Below are 15,398 nucleotides of genomic sequence, written 5' to 3' on the forward strand. Positions count from 1 at the left end.
TTTTTCCTTTGCTTCTAAAATGGAAGTTCCTGTGTGAACCAGTACTTGTGCTGTGTGGTTGAGCTAAATTGCTGCTTTGCTGCTGTTTCCCTAGGAAGGGTTTTTTGTGAAGCTCAGGGTTTAATGGTTGACCTTATAGGTATTTCCAGCTCTCCAGAGACCCGATGCACCTGGGTTGTGCAGAGACTGTGATCTGGGCCTGAGACTTTTTATCAAACTGTACCCCATGCAATTCTATGTACCTGACCAGTTTCCTCTGAGTGGTCCTGTGCTGATTGGGGAGCAGATTGGCTGTCCTTGCTGTGCCCCAGTGTTCTCCCAGTGGGCCCATCTCCCCCACTGCCTGTGCTAGAAACACTTCTCGTGGGACAGGCCATGCACTAGTCCCCTGCAATGACTCACCAGCTTCTGAATGGCTCCTTTTTTTCAGTTGTTCTGGCTCCTCACTCCTGTGTCCATCCACAGGAACCCTACTAGTGGTCTTGCTGTCTCCAGGGCCACCAAGCCCCTCTTCTCCACTGCCACCTCCAAGCAACTCCATCCAAAGGGCACAGCTGTGGCTTTTGCTGGCTCCTGCTCTGCATGCTCAGCAGCTCCAGCCTTAAAGCAGCTGGGGTTTGAAATGCTCCAAGAAGTTTTTTCTTGCTCTCATCGTGGCATCTCCCCCTTCATGAACTCCGTAGATCTCTCCTCCTCTTCCCCTGAGCTCTAGCGGCCCCAGCTTGGCTGTTGTTGCTTTTCTTATAGTTGTAAATTGGTTGATTTGTGGGAGAGAGTGACACTGGGGATTGTCTATTCTTCCATCTTGACTGGAAGCCCTATTTGTATATTTGAAACCATTAGAATAGGTGACAAAAATGTAGTAGTATATCATTGGGATTCAAGTTACTGATTTTTAAGAAAATTTCTGCTTACTTGCCCCTATGAGGTGTTTTTTCATTTTTATGAAAAGTATTTTGTCAATGCATTAAAATTTAGTTATTAAACTTAGATTAAAATTATATAATGCAAGCAACATGTGCAGTTTAGAATTCATAGATTTGTGTCTTTGATATTCTGGCTGCAGAAAACAGTGAGGGGTGGGGAAGTACCAAAATCACTTAAGGCATTTTTTCCAAATTAATGCTCTTCCTCTCCCATGTTCCCAACAAATCCTGGAAGGCCTGGGTACCCTCTAGGTGACAGTCATTGGTTGGCTTATGGAGTCACTTGGCCAAGTTGCATCCCTCAGATGCAATGCGATAGCAAACAGATTTGTAATCTGGAACTTGGATTTGTGTGTCGTTGTCACTTCCTTATGTTCCCAGTAGGTTAGAAGTGTGGAAAAGAGGTTGCAGATAGTAGTTTTTTCTAAATTTTCAATTTCATATATGTGTATATATTTTTAAATAAAAATGAATTTTTATTGAAGCATTATACGTAGTTTAATAGTACTTCAAGGCTTATAGGTAAGAAAGCCTTAAACCTTCCTTTCCTCAGTTCCAGGAGGCGTTCAGGCTTTTCAGTTTTTTCTAACACCTTTCTAAATAATATGCTTATACAGCTATTTTTTAGTTCATTAGTTTTAGATGTTTGTTAACTTCCTATTATGACAGGTGAAGATTTCTTTTTTCCTTTTCTATCGTAACATTTTTTGTTTTGTTAAATCAGCATTATTGTTTGCATTACTTTGATCGTATTTATATGTTCACTCCTGAGCTAGTTTACTGTGCTTTACATGTTTGTTCTCATATAATACTTTGTCCTAAAATTTAATAATCGTCTTGCTTTTTGGGTTTATATGCACATCACTAAATCTTCCCGAACAGTCCTAAATAAATTAGTAAAACTTCTTGATTCTATACTTGGTTCAGTGTAGACAAGTTTCTCTCTCGTCTAAGCGTATAGCTGTTTTCCTGAGACATCACTATCATCCTGGAGATTTATTTTCTCTTGAGTTGGATCTCATGTTTTCTGCACTTTGTTATTAGGTCTTCATTATAAGGTTGCTTCCTTGGTAAAGTGGAGTGCTTCCTTCAGTAGTTTCTGGGGCATGAGAGGTCAATTGTTTTGAAACAGTATTTCTGAAAACTAGATTGCTTGGTATATGAAGTTCAATGTAGAAAATCAAATTTGGAATTAAAAAAATTAAGTGATAACTAATTCAAATTTGGAAATTTGAAGGCATTGCTCTATTGTGTCTTCTAATTAGCAAAATGTTGAGATATGTGATGCGATTTTTATTTCTTTTTTTTTCTCTTAGAATCTCGTTAGTGTTCTAAAATTGCATGATAATGTGCTCTGGTGGGCTTGGCAATCTGGAAGATATTTTTAAGTTCTTGATTTCTTCCCCTTCCCCCACCATTTTTTTTGTTCTGGAACTCCATGAGATACTGGAGCTCCTGAATCGAGACTCAGGCCTACTTATTAATTTTTTTTATTCATTTTTGTTCAGGGAGATTTCTTTAATGCAATTTTCCAATCTTTCTGTTGCATTTTACTTTTGGCTAATGTTAAATTACCTGGCTGTATTTAGCTCCACGCTTCCTCTTGCCTGCAAATGCTAGGCCTGCCTGAATTCTGCAGGGTCAATCATCTCACTCATCAGTGGTGGTCTTACAAGACAGGTATCACTTCCTCTCCTTCCCCTGGTCAATATATTTGTTGAGCTCTTTTCATTATTGTTTGCTCCTTTTTTCATTCTTATGGTTTTGTACTTTTTATTCCTGTTCTGCCTTTTACTGGGGTTTTGGGAGGAAGAGGAGATAATGTTAATCTGCATACTCAATTTGTAGATGAGTGGCTTTTTATTCATGAAATTTATGCGTTATTGCTAGGCAAGGATTTTTGGGGACTCAATGTATGAGTTTTTTTGAGAGTAGTAAAATGCTCTGTGATGCACAGTTGTTCATTGCTTGATTCCTGTTTAATCTTGCTGGTTTGAAGGAATTTGATATGGTCCCTACCCAATTTATTTTGAGGTCCAAGCATTAATTCTGAAGCAACATCTGTTACTCAGGTTTTTGAAAACATTTACTGAATTTCTTGGGAGTTGAAAGAAAACGCGAGAAATACTTGAAAATCCCCCCAGATTAAACAATTAATGTGAGAATATCTATTTTTATCTTGTGATCCAAAACTCTCTTTAATGAGACCTTCCTTTCAGGTACATAATAGATAAAATGAAGTAGGTTATCTTGCTTTGCTCTTAAGTGGTTCTCCAGAAGTCCAACTGGTCTAAAGCCAGTCTTGTCCCCTTCACTGGGGTAAAGTATAGTTGAATTCAGACTTGGATGTGAGGTTTGGGTTCAAATCTCATCTCTGCCACTTGCAACCTATGTATCTTTCAACAGTTAAATTCCTTAGTTTCCAGTTTTCTCTTCCCTTAGGGGAGATTTATACTTGACAAGGTTATAAGGTTACAAGAGAGAAGAAAACCACATAATAAATGGTCAAAAATGAGGCGATAAATTTCTTCAAAGGATAGATGATTTAAGACAGATCAGGTAGTTGGGCATGACATTGTTTTAGACGGGCATGACCAAATAATAACTAATAACTAATGTGAACATTTAAATTTTTCAAATTTGGCATAACTTTTCAGCATATAACATGCTTTTGAGGAAATAGGTACTAGTTGTATAGTCTTCCTCTGTGAGTTGGTCCTAGAATGTAGAGGAGGTTTAAGATAGTGGCATTCCTTTTTCTCAGAAGTAGAGTGAGGTCCGTACAGAATACAGGCATAAAGTAAATTTTGTGGAGCATACGTTTTCTAACGTGAAAAAATATTTTAAGGATGAATGAAGTCCATCTAGTTATGGCAATGGAAGATAGGATTGTAAAGGACTGCATGTCTGCTTATAACCTAACCTTGAGTATCCTGCTGGGGTAGTCCCTGGGATCTGGGGCTTGTGGGATCCAGATCTCCTGGTCACTGTAGCATCTTTTATGTACACCAGAGGGCAGAAGCTCCTTGGCATGTGTGTGAGGGAACCATATAAGCTGACATTCCTGAGAAAGGAGGATGTATGAAAACTCCTGAATAAAGCTTTTGAAGAGGAAAGGAAGTTAATGAGATGAAGAGCTTTCTTCACCTGCTATGGGCCTGTAGCCATCCCATCTCCAACTCACAATTACTTTTTTGTAGCTACTGGAAGCCCTAGGAGTTCTCCGACCTTCCATCATCCTAGTTATGATGTCACAACTATATTCTGCCCCTATTTATTGCAGTTCTCTGGATGGTCTGAAGTCCTGGCAAGTTAGTCATCATTGTGGCAGTTCCCACCTGCTGCAGGATGTTTATATATGGCAGCATACCATGGCAGAAGTGCTGGAAATGTGTTGGCTTACACAGTCGCTTCAGCCAAATAAGGTCATTAACTTCAGTCCAAATGAATCAGGGCATGGTGGTTTTTTTGTTGTTTTTTTTTTTAAGTATAGTTCAGTAATAAGTTTACTAAAAACCTTAGACAAGAAGAACGTCAGTATTTGGAATCTTACATTGCTTGGCTAAATTAATACTAAATATAGACCAACAGTTTCAGGCTGGGGTTTATGGGCCTCATAGGAGAATCTGTATGCTGAAGGACGGCAAAGAAAGAACTACAGAATTTATAGACAGTTTTGTTGTAGTTTCTCCTGAATAATTAGTTGCTGTTTTTTCCTGGTAACCTAGCAGTCAAAGCTCACGTTTTTGTAAGTAATTTGCATGCTATTGCTCTACCAAGACTGGGTTATGATTCTTAAGTCTGGGAAGTTTTTGTTGCATGTGCTCTGTGCTTTTAAACTTTTGATAAAAATGATTTAGATTTGATTTTAAAAATTACTTCCTGAATATGAAAAGGCATTTACTCTGAAATGTAAGGAACAAATTACCAAGACTCACTCAATAAAGCTTTTTATTAGCTTTGAATTAAACCCTATTATAACAATTCTGATTTTGTGGCAAGCAGTACTGGTGTGAGTTATTTCTGTGGTTTGATACCAGATACCTACAGAAAAAAATAAAGTGCAAAGCAATATTTCATAGGCAACTGTCTTTACAAGTATTTGTCAAGAGTATTTATTTATAGTCAAAGAATTCTTAAATGACAAAAAGAATAAACTATTAGTAGTGATCTAAACCCCTGGAAAATGAAATTACTTACCTGTTTCAGCTCAAGATATTAGAAAGGGTTCTGTTAAAAGGAGGTTGCTTTGGCCAATCTTGGTGAATAAGCAAATTTGCACACCAGAGTTGGGAAGGAGGATTGAGGTAGTGGAATGCAGAATTGCTAGCAACGCTGGCTTCTCCAGCCTTGTTGGTTATTCCCAGATGCCCTCATTTGAAGATGCCAAAGATAGCAACCACTGGGTGTCAGACAGCTGTGGGTCTTGGTTTTAGGGCCATGTGACCTTGTGTCCATTTACTAGCAGTGTCATTTGCAGGGCTCTTCGTGGCCATGAACCCAACTCAGTTTTCTCTGCTAGTTCTTTATTTTCTATTTGCACATTGCAGTTCATTAATGAAATATGTTGAAATAGCATCTATTTACTTTGACCTCACCCTAAGGAAGAAATTTTCTTTCAAAGCACTTTATAGCTCACTCTAGGTTGTCTTAGTTCTTTTAACCTTTTCAGTAGGTAGCAAGGCCAGTAATTTGGATATTTTATTAGCTATACTACTCTTGAGTCAGTTTTTGTAGATACGATTTTCTAGCTATTCCTCGACTTTGTAAACATTGATTAAACCTCAGTATGAGATTTAAACAATAGCAGTTTCATTTCTGAAGGGGAAGCTAAGGCTCAAGGATTTCAAGTCAGAGATCCAAAAATAAACCATGCGTCAGTCACCAAGCTTAAAATAGAAGCCATGTTTGGAACCATGATCCCATGATGTTGACACATACAACCTTTGTTCCTGGTCAAATATTGTTAGTGTTTGGGAGTGTAAAGAGATGATAAAATATAAAACACTGCTAGAAGAATTGTTTAGAAATCTGTGGCCATGCATCAGCCAGCACTTTGGGGCCTCAGTTTTATCTGCAAAAGGATAAGATTTAATTGATCTCTGAGGCTCTTTTATTCTATCTCCTGCCGCTGCCTTTTTCTCCTCTTTTTATTGTCACGTCAAGTCATTCCCTTAGGAACGCTCCATGAAGTATATTTGGAATTCAGTAAATCAATATCTAAAGTGCTATAGTCATATCTAAAACACTCAGGGAATTATGTGTTCTTGTTATCTAAAATTTTAGGATATCTGAAACACTTTAGTTTTAACTCTGGAAAAAATTTTTGATTAGTCCATGACTCCCCCCCACCCCCCCACCCCATGGCTGGCTGGTACAGGGATCCAGACCCTTGACCTTGGTGTTATGACACTGCACTCTAACCAACTGAGCTGACCAGCCAGCCCCCATGACTTTTTGAGCTCATTGTTTTTCTTTGCTAGGGTTCTGTGAGCACATTTTTCACAAGTACCAGTAGGTTTTAGGTATTACTGGGAAATTGTTGGTTTTTGATATTTTAGAGTGTAGTTTAAGCTATTTAGTAAATGGCCTATATTTTTTTCAGATCTTATATAGTGGTAAACTTCCCCCCCCCCGCCTTGGATTTGTTTTCTCCTAACTCTAATTTTGTATATCTCTTCATTCTGTAGCTGCGTATTAAAGGAAATTAAAAAAAGAAAAGAAAAAAAAAAAAAAAAAGGTAACAGGAAGTAGTGTGTTGCCACCTATAGGCAGACAATATTTATTGCATTGACTTTACCAGAGTCCAGATAGACATGACATGAGAATTTTTACCCTCAATCTTATTTCTTCTAGAGTACTTATTAATTGCCTCCAGTTCTTTTGGAAATAGTGAGACTTACATATTTTAGGTGTTCCACCTTGACATAAGTCACTGGCTTCTAACCTGGCACTGGGCATTTGAAGAACAGAATTGGTTCCTACCCTAAGGAGTTTTGAGTCTATTGGGAAAGCCAAAGATGGTTGCAAATAAATGCAATAGAATATTATAGATGTTCTGACAGAAGAATGTACAGGATCCAGCAAGGGCACAAAGGAAAGGCAGGTTGATTCCTTCTTTTTAGAGGAGGTGATATTTGAGTTGAGTCTAACATCCTTTCCAGATCAAAAAATTCTATATCATGATTAGACTCATTCTATGAAAAGAGATAACCATGGAAGAGAAAGCAATTTTTTATAGTAATTGAAATGTCTTCCTAGAGCCTTCTTTTCACATAATTAAATGGCCACAAGTTCTCTGTTGTGCTAGAGAAACTTCTTAATACAGACCTTTTAAATCTATTCAGGCTCTTCAGTGTTGCTTAAAGTTGTGCTGTCATTAGAGAATATCCTAAATATAAACCCCAATTTAAAAAATATTTACTGGCATAAGTGACCTCAATCTAAGGGAAAACCAGGTGGAAGAGACCTCAGAGGTCCTGGAGTCTTCTAGCAGGATTCCTCTCTATAGCATCTAAGTTTGTTAAGATTTGTTTTGGGAATGCATAGCCAGCATCTAAAAGGATACACTTGAAGGTATGGACTCATATGCCATATTGAGGGAGAATGTAAAAATTATGATTTTGAATTAAAGCCTCATGCAATTAGAATGGTTCACAGTAATACCCTTTTCTTCTTTCAGAATCTTTATGGCCACAGGCTGAGTAGCTTAATTTTGTCTTTTTATATATTTATACCTAGTCTTCTTGCACAAAGGATTTGAAGCATCTTGCCAGAATATGAACAATGTAATAAAAGAGAAAGATTTAAAAATCAATTAAAAAATGAACAGGCCCAGGGAAAATACAGGCAGAATGGAGAAATCTGAGGAGGAGAAAAGGGCATAGGCAGATAAGCAGGGTATAAACAGCTGTATGATTCTCAAAATCAGGTCACACATTGGACTCTGAGCTTCCTGGCAAGCAAAGCAAACAGAATAATTACAAAGTTGTCCACAAAAGGAAATATTTTCTTTCGGATAAGTGAAGCTTTTTCAGACCCTTAATTGAAAATAATATTTGTGGGTGGTTTTTCCTATGTCTGTCCAGCTTCCTACTGGCCACGGGTCTTGTGAAGTTGAGCTCAACAGCCCAGCCTCTTGTTTTTAATGTCAGTGTTTTCTTCCAGGACAATGAATCATTCTTCCCAGGACACTGGCTCTTGTGGCATTCATGAAGATGGCAAGCTTTATGTTGTAGATTCCATAAATGACTTAAACAAACTAAACCTCTGTCCTGCCGGATCGCAGCATCTGTTCCGTATGTGTGCCCTCCAAGGCTGGGTGGCCCTTCCTAGCTTCTAGACCACTTAAAAATAGCAAATGTGAAGGTGGATGTGTGGGTGTGGGGGACTGGGCAGAGTGGGCATTAGAAATAACTTGGCGCTGGAAAAGCTATGTATTGTTAGGCAGTTTTTGCTTTTGTTCTCTGAATGCTCGACAGGATTATGGGCTTTCTTGGCTCCTAAGCAAGATCTGAACTTTTGTTTTGAAAAATTCTGAGAAGATTCTGTGGAGTTCAGTCTCTGGAAGGGGCTGGAAGCTGCAGAGCTGGTCTCTGGGGGCTTGCTCATCCCTCTTGGCTGTTTTGTGCTTCCTAGTGACCATAGCTAGGTCACCGATGGTGCCCACTTTCCCATAGGCATCTTGTTTCCTGGCAGAGTGCTGAGAAAATGCTCAACACGTTCACACAGTTTTTAAAAAAATCATTAAAATTCTGTTGGGCAAAAAAGTCAATGTCATTTTCTACTTGCAAATTAAAAACTGCCCAAATAAAGGATTAGGAGGAACAAAACTGCTAAATACTAAATATGTATCTTGCTACCTAAATAATATAAATGAGTTCTATCAGATCGTTCTGAATGCCATCTTTTCTAGTTTAAAGACAGATGTTCAAACACAAGCGTTAATTGCCCACTTGCTGTTTGTTTCATATGCACTCTAAACATTTTGTCCCAATTTTATGTCTATCATTCCACTTCTAAGTCTTTTCTGAGTTCTTGCTTTTTTCTTTATTTTAATGGGTTCAGATTTTTCCCTGTTTTTCTTGCAGTCAGTCTCAATAAAAGTTGGTGTTTGGGTGTCAGCCTCTGCTGTTGCTTTAATTAGGAAGCAGAAGCTGTTGAGAGGAGGTGACGCAGGGTGGACTCATAGGGCAGGAGGCACTTGTCTATCCAGGATCAGGTAGCATGATGCATGGGACCAATTCGAAGTAGGAGAGCTTAGGAAAAGTGGTGCAATGATTTCCTCCACCACAGTCTTCCGTATTTCTTATTCAATTTAATCTGGGTGTTAAGGGAACTAGACCTCACAAAATGGTGACTAAGTGCAGACAATTCATGGTTTGGGTGAAGCAAGCTGTTGTACAGGCATGGTTGCATTCTCAGTCCAACTGCAAAGCATTTTAAAAAGCCTTCTTTCCAGAGCATATTCACCCCGAAAACAGATTTAAGAAACCGAAATACATCAGGGTGGGCCGTTTTTGGTTAAATGGATGTAGGCATAAGTTGATTATTTCTATAATCGAAGGAGTTTCCTGGGAGATGTCCCAGAGCTTTCAGTCTTTGACAGGAGAAGTGTCCCACACCCAGCGCTGTTTACTCCTGTGTTATTTTTGGAAAAGGGCAATGGATCCTCCATCCTTCTAAACCTTAACTTCTTTATTCCCTCCCCAAAGAAAAATTCATGTCTACTACTTCAGTGCTAACGTGGCCTTCAAAGAACTTTGTGAACAGATTTGAGATACCTTAGCCCTGCTTATTCTTTGAATACCCAGTATAGAAGGTGGCAAACAGTTCACAAATTGCTCCTGGCCCAAAGACACTCCTAAAACATAAGTCACTTCCCAGGGTTGTCAGAGGGAACGTGGGCATACCCCTACTCATGCCTCCAGCAGCAGGGTGCTGCTACTGTTCAGTGCTGCTGACAGGTTGTAAGCTGAGGAGTTTTTGTTTTTTGTTTGTTTCATATTAGCTTTAGAGGAGAAAATCCCTGACCTTGGCACAAACTCAGGATATGGAAGCCGGAGTCTGTTTTTCGTGGGGCTGCTAATTGCGCTGATTGTCAGCCTGGCACTGGTTTTCTTTGTGATATTTCTGATAAGTAAGTACCACCGACAGGTTTCTCGTCGCTCATGTTCACTTACTTTGTAGCTGGTTGTTTACCGTGGCTCCTGGAATGAATCAATGCTTTCTGGCAATCAATGCTTATACTGCAAGACAGGGGGAACGCATGCCTCGGTGAACCCTGTTGCTTGGGGCCAGGGTCCCTGGGACACAGCCCACTGCATGAGCCCACAGTGCCAGAAGTTCACCGACATGTATGTCAACTATTTCTATTTCGATTTCTCACTTGGAGCCCCTAGCTATCAAATGGTAGGCAACTTGTTCTAGTTACTTCTAGGTGTTCTTCATTCAATACATAGATTTCTTCATTAATTCAGGTCTGTAACACACAGTCACAGTCAGGTTTTGCAGTCCCTCTTAGGTTTTCTCACTTGCATATTGTCCCAGAAATCAATCAGAAGCACCCAGGGCTGTGCCAGGCCCCCCAGGCAGCATGGGGGGTGTGAGGGGGGCAGCTTCCTTCCTGTTTGACTCTGTCCAGGATGGTGTCCTGCTCCTGATACGACCTGCTCTGGCTGCTCCTCGCCTGTGCCATGTGTGTTGTGCCCTTGAGTGTGACTCGGGTTCTCCCACACCAGCTCCACAGCCAAGAGGTCCCCTGAGTTAGTGCCACTCTCGCCTCTGCCTTGAGTGGAGGAGGGGTGCTGTCCACCTGCCATGCTGTCCCCTCCTTCTGCATGTTGCCCTCTCCCGCCAAGCCCAGCACTTTTCTCTCTCACCTAACCCCTGCATACCAACATCTGGAATTATTTCATTCTCTCCCAGGCCACTTAAGAATGGACGGAGCCTAAGGGGAGGGGTCCTCTTTGACACCTTTTTGCCTGGACCCAGGCAAATGACTGTCATTTCATCTGCCCTCTCAGGCCTTATAGCCTTCAACTGTTCTAAATGGGGAGTGGAGCCCATGTCTTTGGAATGTCCCTAATTTCATCTCACTCAGGACTGGAGGAGGCAGAGGTGGTGGTGATGATGGGAAGAGAGGTGGGCAGAGCGCATGACCCTTGCACTGCTTCTAGCCCCTTTTCTTCCCCCAAGACTCCTTCCTCCTTCCAGCTGGAAGGGCTTCGTCTAGCCTGGGTGGGGCAGGGGGGGTGAGGTTTCATTGCTTTCCTTTCACCCAGCTGATGCCCTTTTGCACTTAGAAGCTAACACGTGAACTGTCCTTACAATCACTGTGAACTTGCCTCTGACCGTCGATCTGGAGAGGGTTGGCTGTTGAACCTGCAAGGCCAGAGAGAGCACGTGGGTTGCGATGCTGAAATGTTGTTCCAGTATAAATGAATGCTGTGTGTGTCATCCTGCCACACCTGCCTGGGGGTAATGACCACATGAAACTGTTAGGAAATTCTAGACATGTCTACAGACATGGGAGCAACGCAAAGGAAATTCTCTTCTGTGGGATAAGTAGTGAGATCAAGGGAATGATGATAACAAATGCTCTGTGTTGGCTGCTTACTCTGCTCCCCGCACTGTGCTAAGCCCTTCGTGTCTACTTGCCCACAATCTCATAGTAACTTTATAGTGTGGGATCCATTATTATTTTGGTTTTACTTATGATAAAACTGAGGTCTAGCGAGATTTATTAATGTGCTGAAGGTTACATGGCTAAGTCCCAAATCAAGGCTCAAAGACACTCTGCCTCACATAAAAAGCCATATACTTTATCACTCTCATTATACTCCTCTTATATAAGTAGGATTTATTTTATATTTGCCTCAAGTGTTTTATATTGAGGGCAAAGTCTTATTAAGAAACAAGATAATGTGAATAAAGAAGAGTGTCTCTTTATTGGACAATTACTCTGTGCTAGACACATTAAATTCATTCTCTTAAATCCTTATTCTACCCTCAGGTAGTGTCTAACATCATTATTTTACTGATGAAACAGATTGAGGCCCAGAGAGTTTACTTTTCCATGTCCACCTGGCTCATCAGAGGCAGATCTGGAATTTCAACCCTGGCCTGTCTGGCTCCAGAGCTCCCAGGCGCTCTACTGCCCATGTTGAAGTAACAATAAAGTCTGCCTGGGGTTTTCAGACAAACTTTAACCCAGGCTAAGACCGGAGTTGGCTCAGGCATCTGTAAGTGAACTTGGCCTTTGCTCATCTTTAACAGAGACACCGTTTTGCTCTCAGTGGGATTGAGTGCAAACTTGTATTCTTTTAACTCAAGTGCAAGAACCTACATTCTTTATAACTCTGGCATTTTTGCACAAGAGAAATAAGACTATTTTATACTGATTACATTCCTATCAAACTGTTGGGCCTTATGTTTTTGTCATAATCTCTGTCCTAGAGACAAATAATGGAAAGCAAGAATAGATTACTGTAGATGCCTGTCAGCCCTTGGTAGCAGTTTCGCATGGCCAAGCAGTGTATTCCACAGAACGCTAGTTCCATGGGATGTTAAATGCTGTCTTAAGGGGAAAAAAGGGCTCTATAATCAAATGTGTTTGGGAACTGTTGACTTAGGTAATGCTCAAGGTGTTTCTTCTTGTGATTCTCCAGGAGGCAAGTTAGTATATAATTTTGCTCCAACTTTTTTGTACCTGGAACCCTTTTTCTTTCCATGGAACTTATTTTAGGACCAGCGAGCTGTGCAACAGACTTTAGGTAAACATGGTTGCTGCTTCCTTTTGGGTTTGACTAATGCAGAAGGTTCCCAAGAGGAGAAATATGTCAAATGTCATGGATATTCTTCAGTTTCACATTTTTTCCCCCAAAGCAACTGGTATCTCTGCCTAGCTCTGCAGCAGAGCTCAGTTGAAAACTTCCTTCATGTCTTCTACAATATTTCATCTAACATAATTTTTCGGACTGATCAGCCAATTTGTCCCAAGGCTGGGAGGTAAACCTCTAACATCCAGTTTACCTTCCCATGTTAATCAGCTAAACCCTGTAGCATGTTCCCAACACCATTAGTTTGGACACCTCTGAAAAAAAATTGCCTGAAATGGCAATGATAAGGAGTTCAAATATAAATACTGCTTTTGTGTTGCATTTTTTGAAAATTTTAACTCTGATAGACCTCAAAGTGTTCCATTCCCTAGCTTACTGCATTGCCAGGGGTTCTGTTTATTTGGAAAATATTGTGCCTCTATTCTCAGGAATGATCAGCGGGGAATTATTACACTTTCATTATGGGCTGGTAATTCAGAACCAGCAGATTTATGTCAAAATCAGCTGGAACCCAAAGAATGCCATTTCCCAAATGAGGAGTGAAAACCCTTTTCCGAGAGTGGGTCCTGAAATGAGACAACTTAATGATCATTTCTGGGGAGATAATCAGACATGCTGGCAGTTTCCTTTGGTTGCTCACAGCAGTGTCTTTCTCAGCCAAAATCTGTGTGGAGCTGCCAAAGGTAGTCTAGGCTGACACCAAGAGATTGTAAAAATAATTCCCTTGAGAGGCAACTTCAGTCTCCAACAGTTTCTCTCCTTGGCTCCTGGGTTGCGTGGATATTGGAACAGGGGGTTTGCCAAGAGTGCCTTTCAGCACTCAGCTGAGCACCAACACAGTGCTCTGATGAGTCCCGGTGGAATGTGCTGGAAACCAATGTAACACAGTCTGTTTTCCATTTTAAAGTTCAAACTGGAAACAAGATGGATGACATGTCAAGAAGACTCACAGCTGAAGGAAAGGACATAGATGATCTTAAAAAAATCAACAACATGATCGTAAAGCAACTCAACCAAGTGGCCTCCGAACAGAACTAAAGAACTGATTTTCCAAGAGCAACTGCTAACACCTTGAGCTTCTCACTTCACTGGGAGTGTGTACGGTTGAGAACTGAGGAAGCGCTCTTCTTCAGGCCACTGATTGTCCTATCAGTTCAGCCCTGGGGCCTACTTTCTGCAGCAGGGATGGGACTAACTTAAGGGGATTGGCTGAGGGGGTTGGCGATAGCAGCTAGAAAAGGGCAAACTTGTGCCAGCCTCATTTTATGGTAGGGTGTGCTTCACCTTTGATGGGGTAAAAGGTGGGAGGAGAATCAACAGTAGGCAAGAAAGTTTGGCTATATACATCAACTTCTCTTACAAGAGGAACTTTGTCACTAGAACGAGTTTACTGTCCAATAAGGTTTATGACACCTCATGTACCTTTACAGATTCCTGAGAAAGCCTACAGAATTCATTGAATTGTATGTTGAAGGGAACCAGCTGATCACTCTTTTTGATAAAAGAATCTGCTCACATGATTAGAGTTTGACTCTATTTCCCTAGGGACAGTGATGGGTGGGGTTCAGGGAGAGTTGCTGTCTAGTGTTTGCTGGTGGAAGCTTGAGTAGTAGTTATCTGTGTATGGTGGGGCCAGGGCTTGAAAGAGAAAGCCTAATTAATTAATTCAACTAATGTTTATTGAGCTTCTACTCTGCAAATCACCCTACTCTGGAGGAGCTTACATGCAAGTGAGGAATAAAGGAGATGTACTTATAGTCATACATGATTATATAATTATATAAACTTTATGATAAAAAAATCCTTCAGTACCCTGCTGATTAATTTGGAAGAAATCTGATAGCTTTGTGGCCTTTGCTAAACTACAGTAGGAAATTGTGTATTTGGATATTTGGAACCTGCCTTGTTTAAGCACAAAAAGTTAGGCACAGTAAGATATGGCATGAGTTTAAAAGCATTGAGTTTTAGAAAATCTTTTATTTAATATAAACATATTGTGCAAGTCAATTGAGAATGTATTCCTATTCTGTCATTTTGGGTTGATCAGAAACGTTTGGGTTTACCCCCAAATTAAACATGTACACAAACACACATTTTATAACACTAGCTAATGAAATAAACACAGGCATTTTACTTATTCATTGTTGCACTCAAAAAACATTTCTACTACTTACTCTTTTTTAAAAAAATTGTGTTTACTGAAAAATTTTTATTGCCCTGTTGATAGGGTATGGCAAAAATCATTTGTTATCAGGATTTGTTGTAACATCATTTCAGAAACTACTGAGGATCTTGGGGCCGGCCCGGTGGCGCACTGGATAGTGCGCCGCTTGGGAAGCGCGGCGGCGCTCCCGCCAAGGGTTCGGATCCCATATACAGACCGGTTCCCGCTCACTGGCTGAGCGAGGCGCGGGAGCAACACCGAGGGCTGCGATCCCGTTGCCGGTCCCAGTCCGGTACGGGGGCGACACTTAGGGTTGCGATCCGTTGCCGGACATGGAAAAAGACAAAAAAAAAAAAAAAAGAAAAAAGAAAAAAAGAAACTACTGAGGATCTTATGCAAAAAGTCTTTTTAAAAAATACTCATTTTTTTTCCTTTCCGGCAACGGATCGCAACCCTAAGTGTCGCCCC

At 40.6% G+C, this 15,398-nt stretch overlaps 1 protein-coding gene across 1 annotated transcript; it reads left to right on the forward strand.

Moving 5' to 3' along the window:
- Window positions 1-8,097: 8,097 nt before the first annotated feature.
- On the forward strand, window positions 8,098-13,804 carry LSMEM1 (leucine-rich single-pass membrane protein 1). Its single transcript, XM_008569659.1, has 3 exons — window positions 8,098-8,224; window positions 9,937-10,065; window positions 13,674-13,804. The coding sequence occupies exons 1-3, from the start codon at window positions 8,098-8,100 to the stop codon at window positions 13,802-13,804; spliced, it is 387 nt and encodes a 128-aa protein (XP_008567881.1).
- Window positions 13,805-15,398: the final 1,594 nt, after the last annotated feature.

The sequence above is a fragment of the Galeopterus variegatus genome, unplaced genomic scaffold (genome assembly GCF_000696425.1).
Source record: "Galeopterus variegatus unplaced genomic scaffold, G_variegatus-3.0.2 Scaffold27, whole genome shotgun sequence".
Classification (NCBI taxonomy): domain Eukaryota; kingdom Metazoa; phylum Chordata; class Mammalia; order Dermoptera; family Cynocephalidae; genus Galeopterus; species Galeopterus variegatus.

Excerpts from the sequence above, each read along its gene's own strand:
- LSMEM1 (XM_008569659.1), top strand. The coding sequence starts at position 8,098 with ATGAATCATTCTTCCCAGGACACTGGCTCTTGTGGCATTCATGAAGAT. Across the intron at positions 8,225-9,936 it reads CGGATCGCAGCATCTGTTCC|CTTTAGAGGAGAAAATCCCT; the intron begins GTATGTGTGCCC and ends GTTTCATATTAG. Across the intron at positions 10,066-13,673 it reads CTTTGTGATATTTCTGATAA|TTCAAACTGGAAACAAGATG; the intron begins GTAAGTACCACC and ends TCCATTTTAAAG.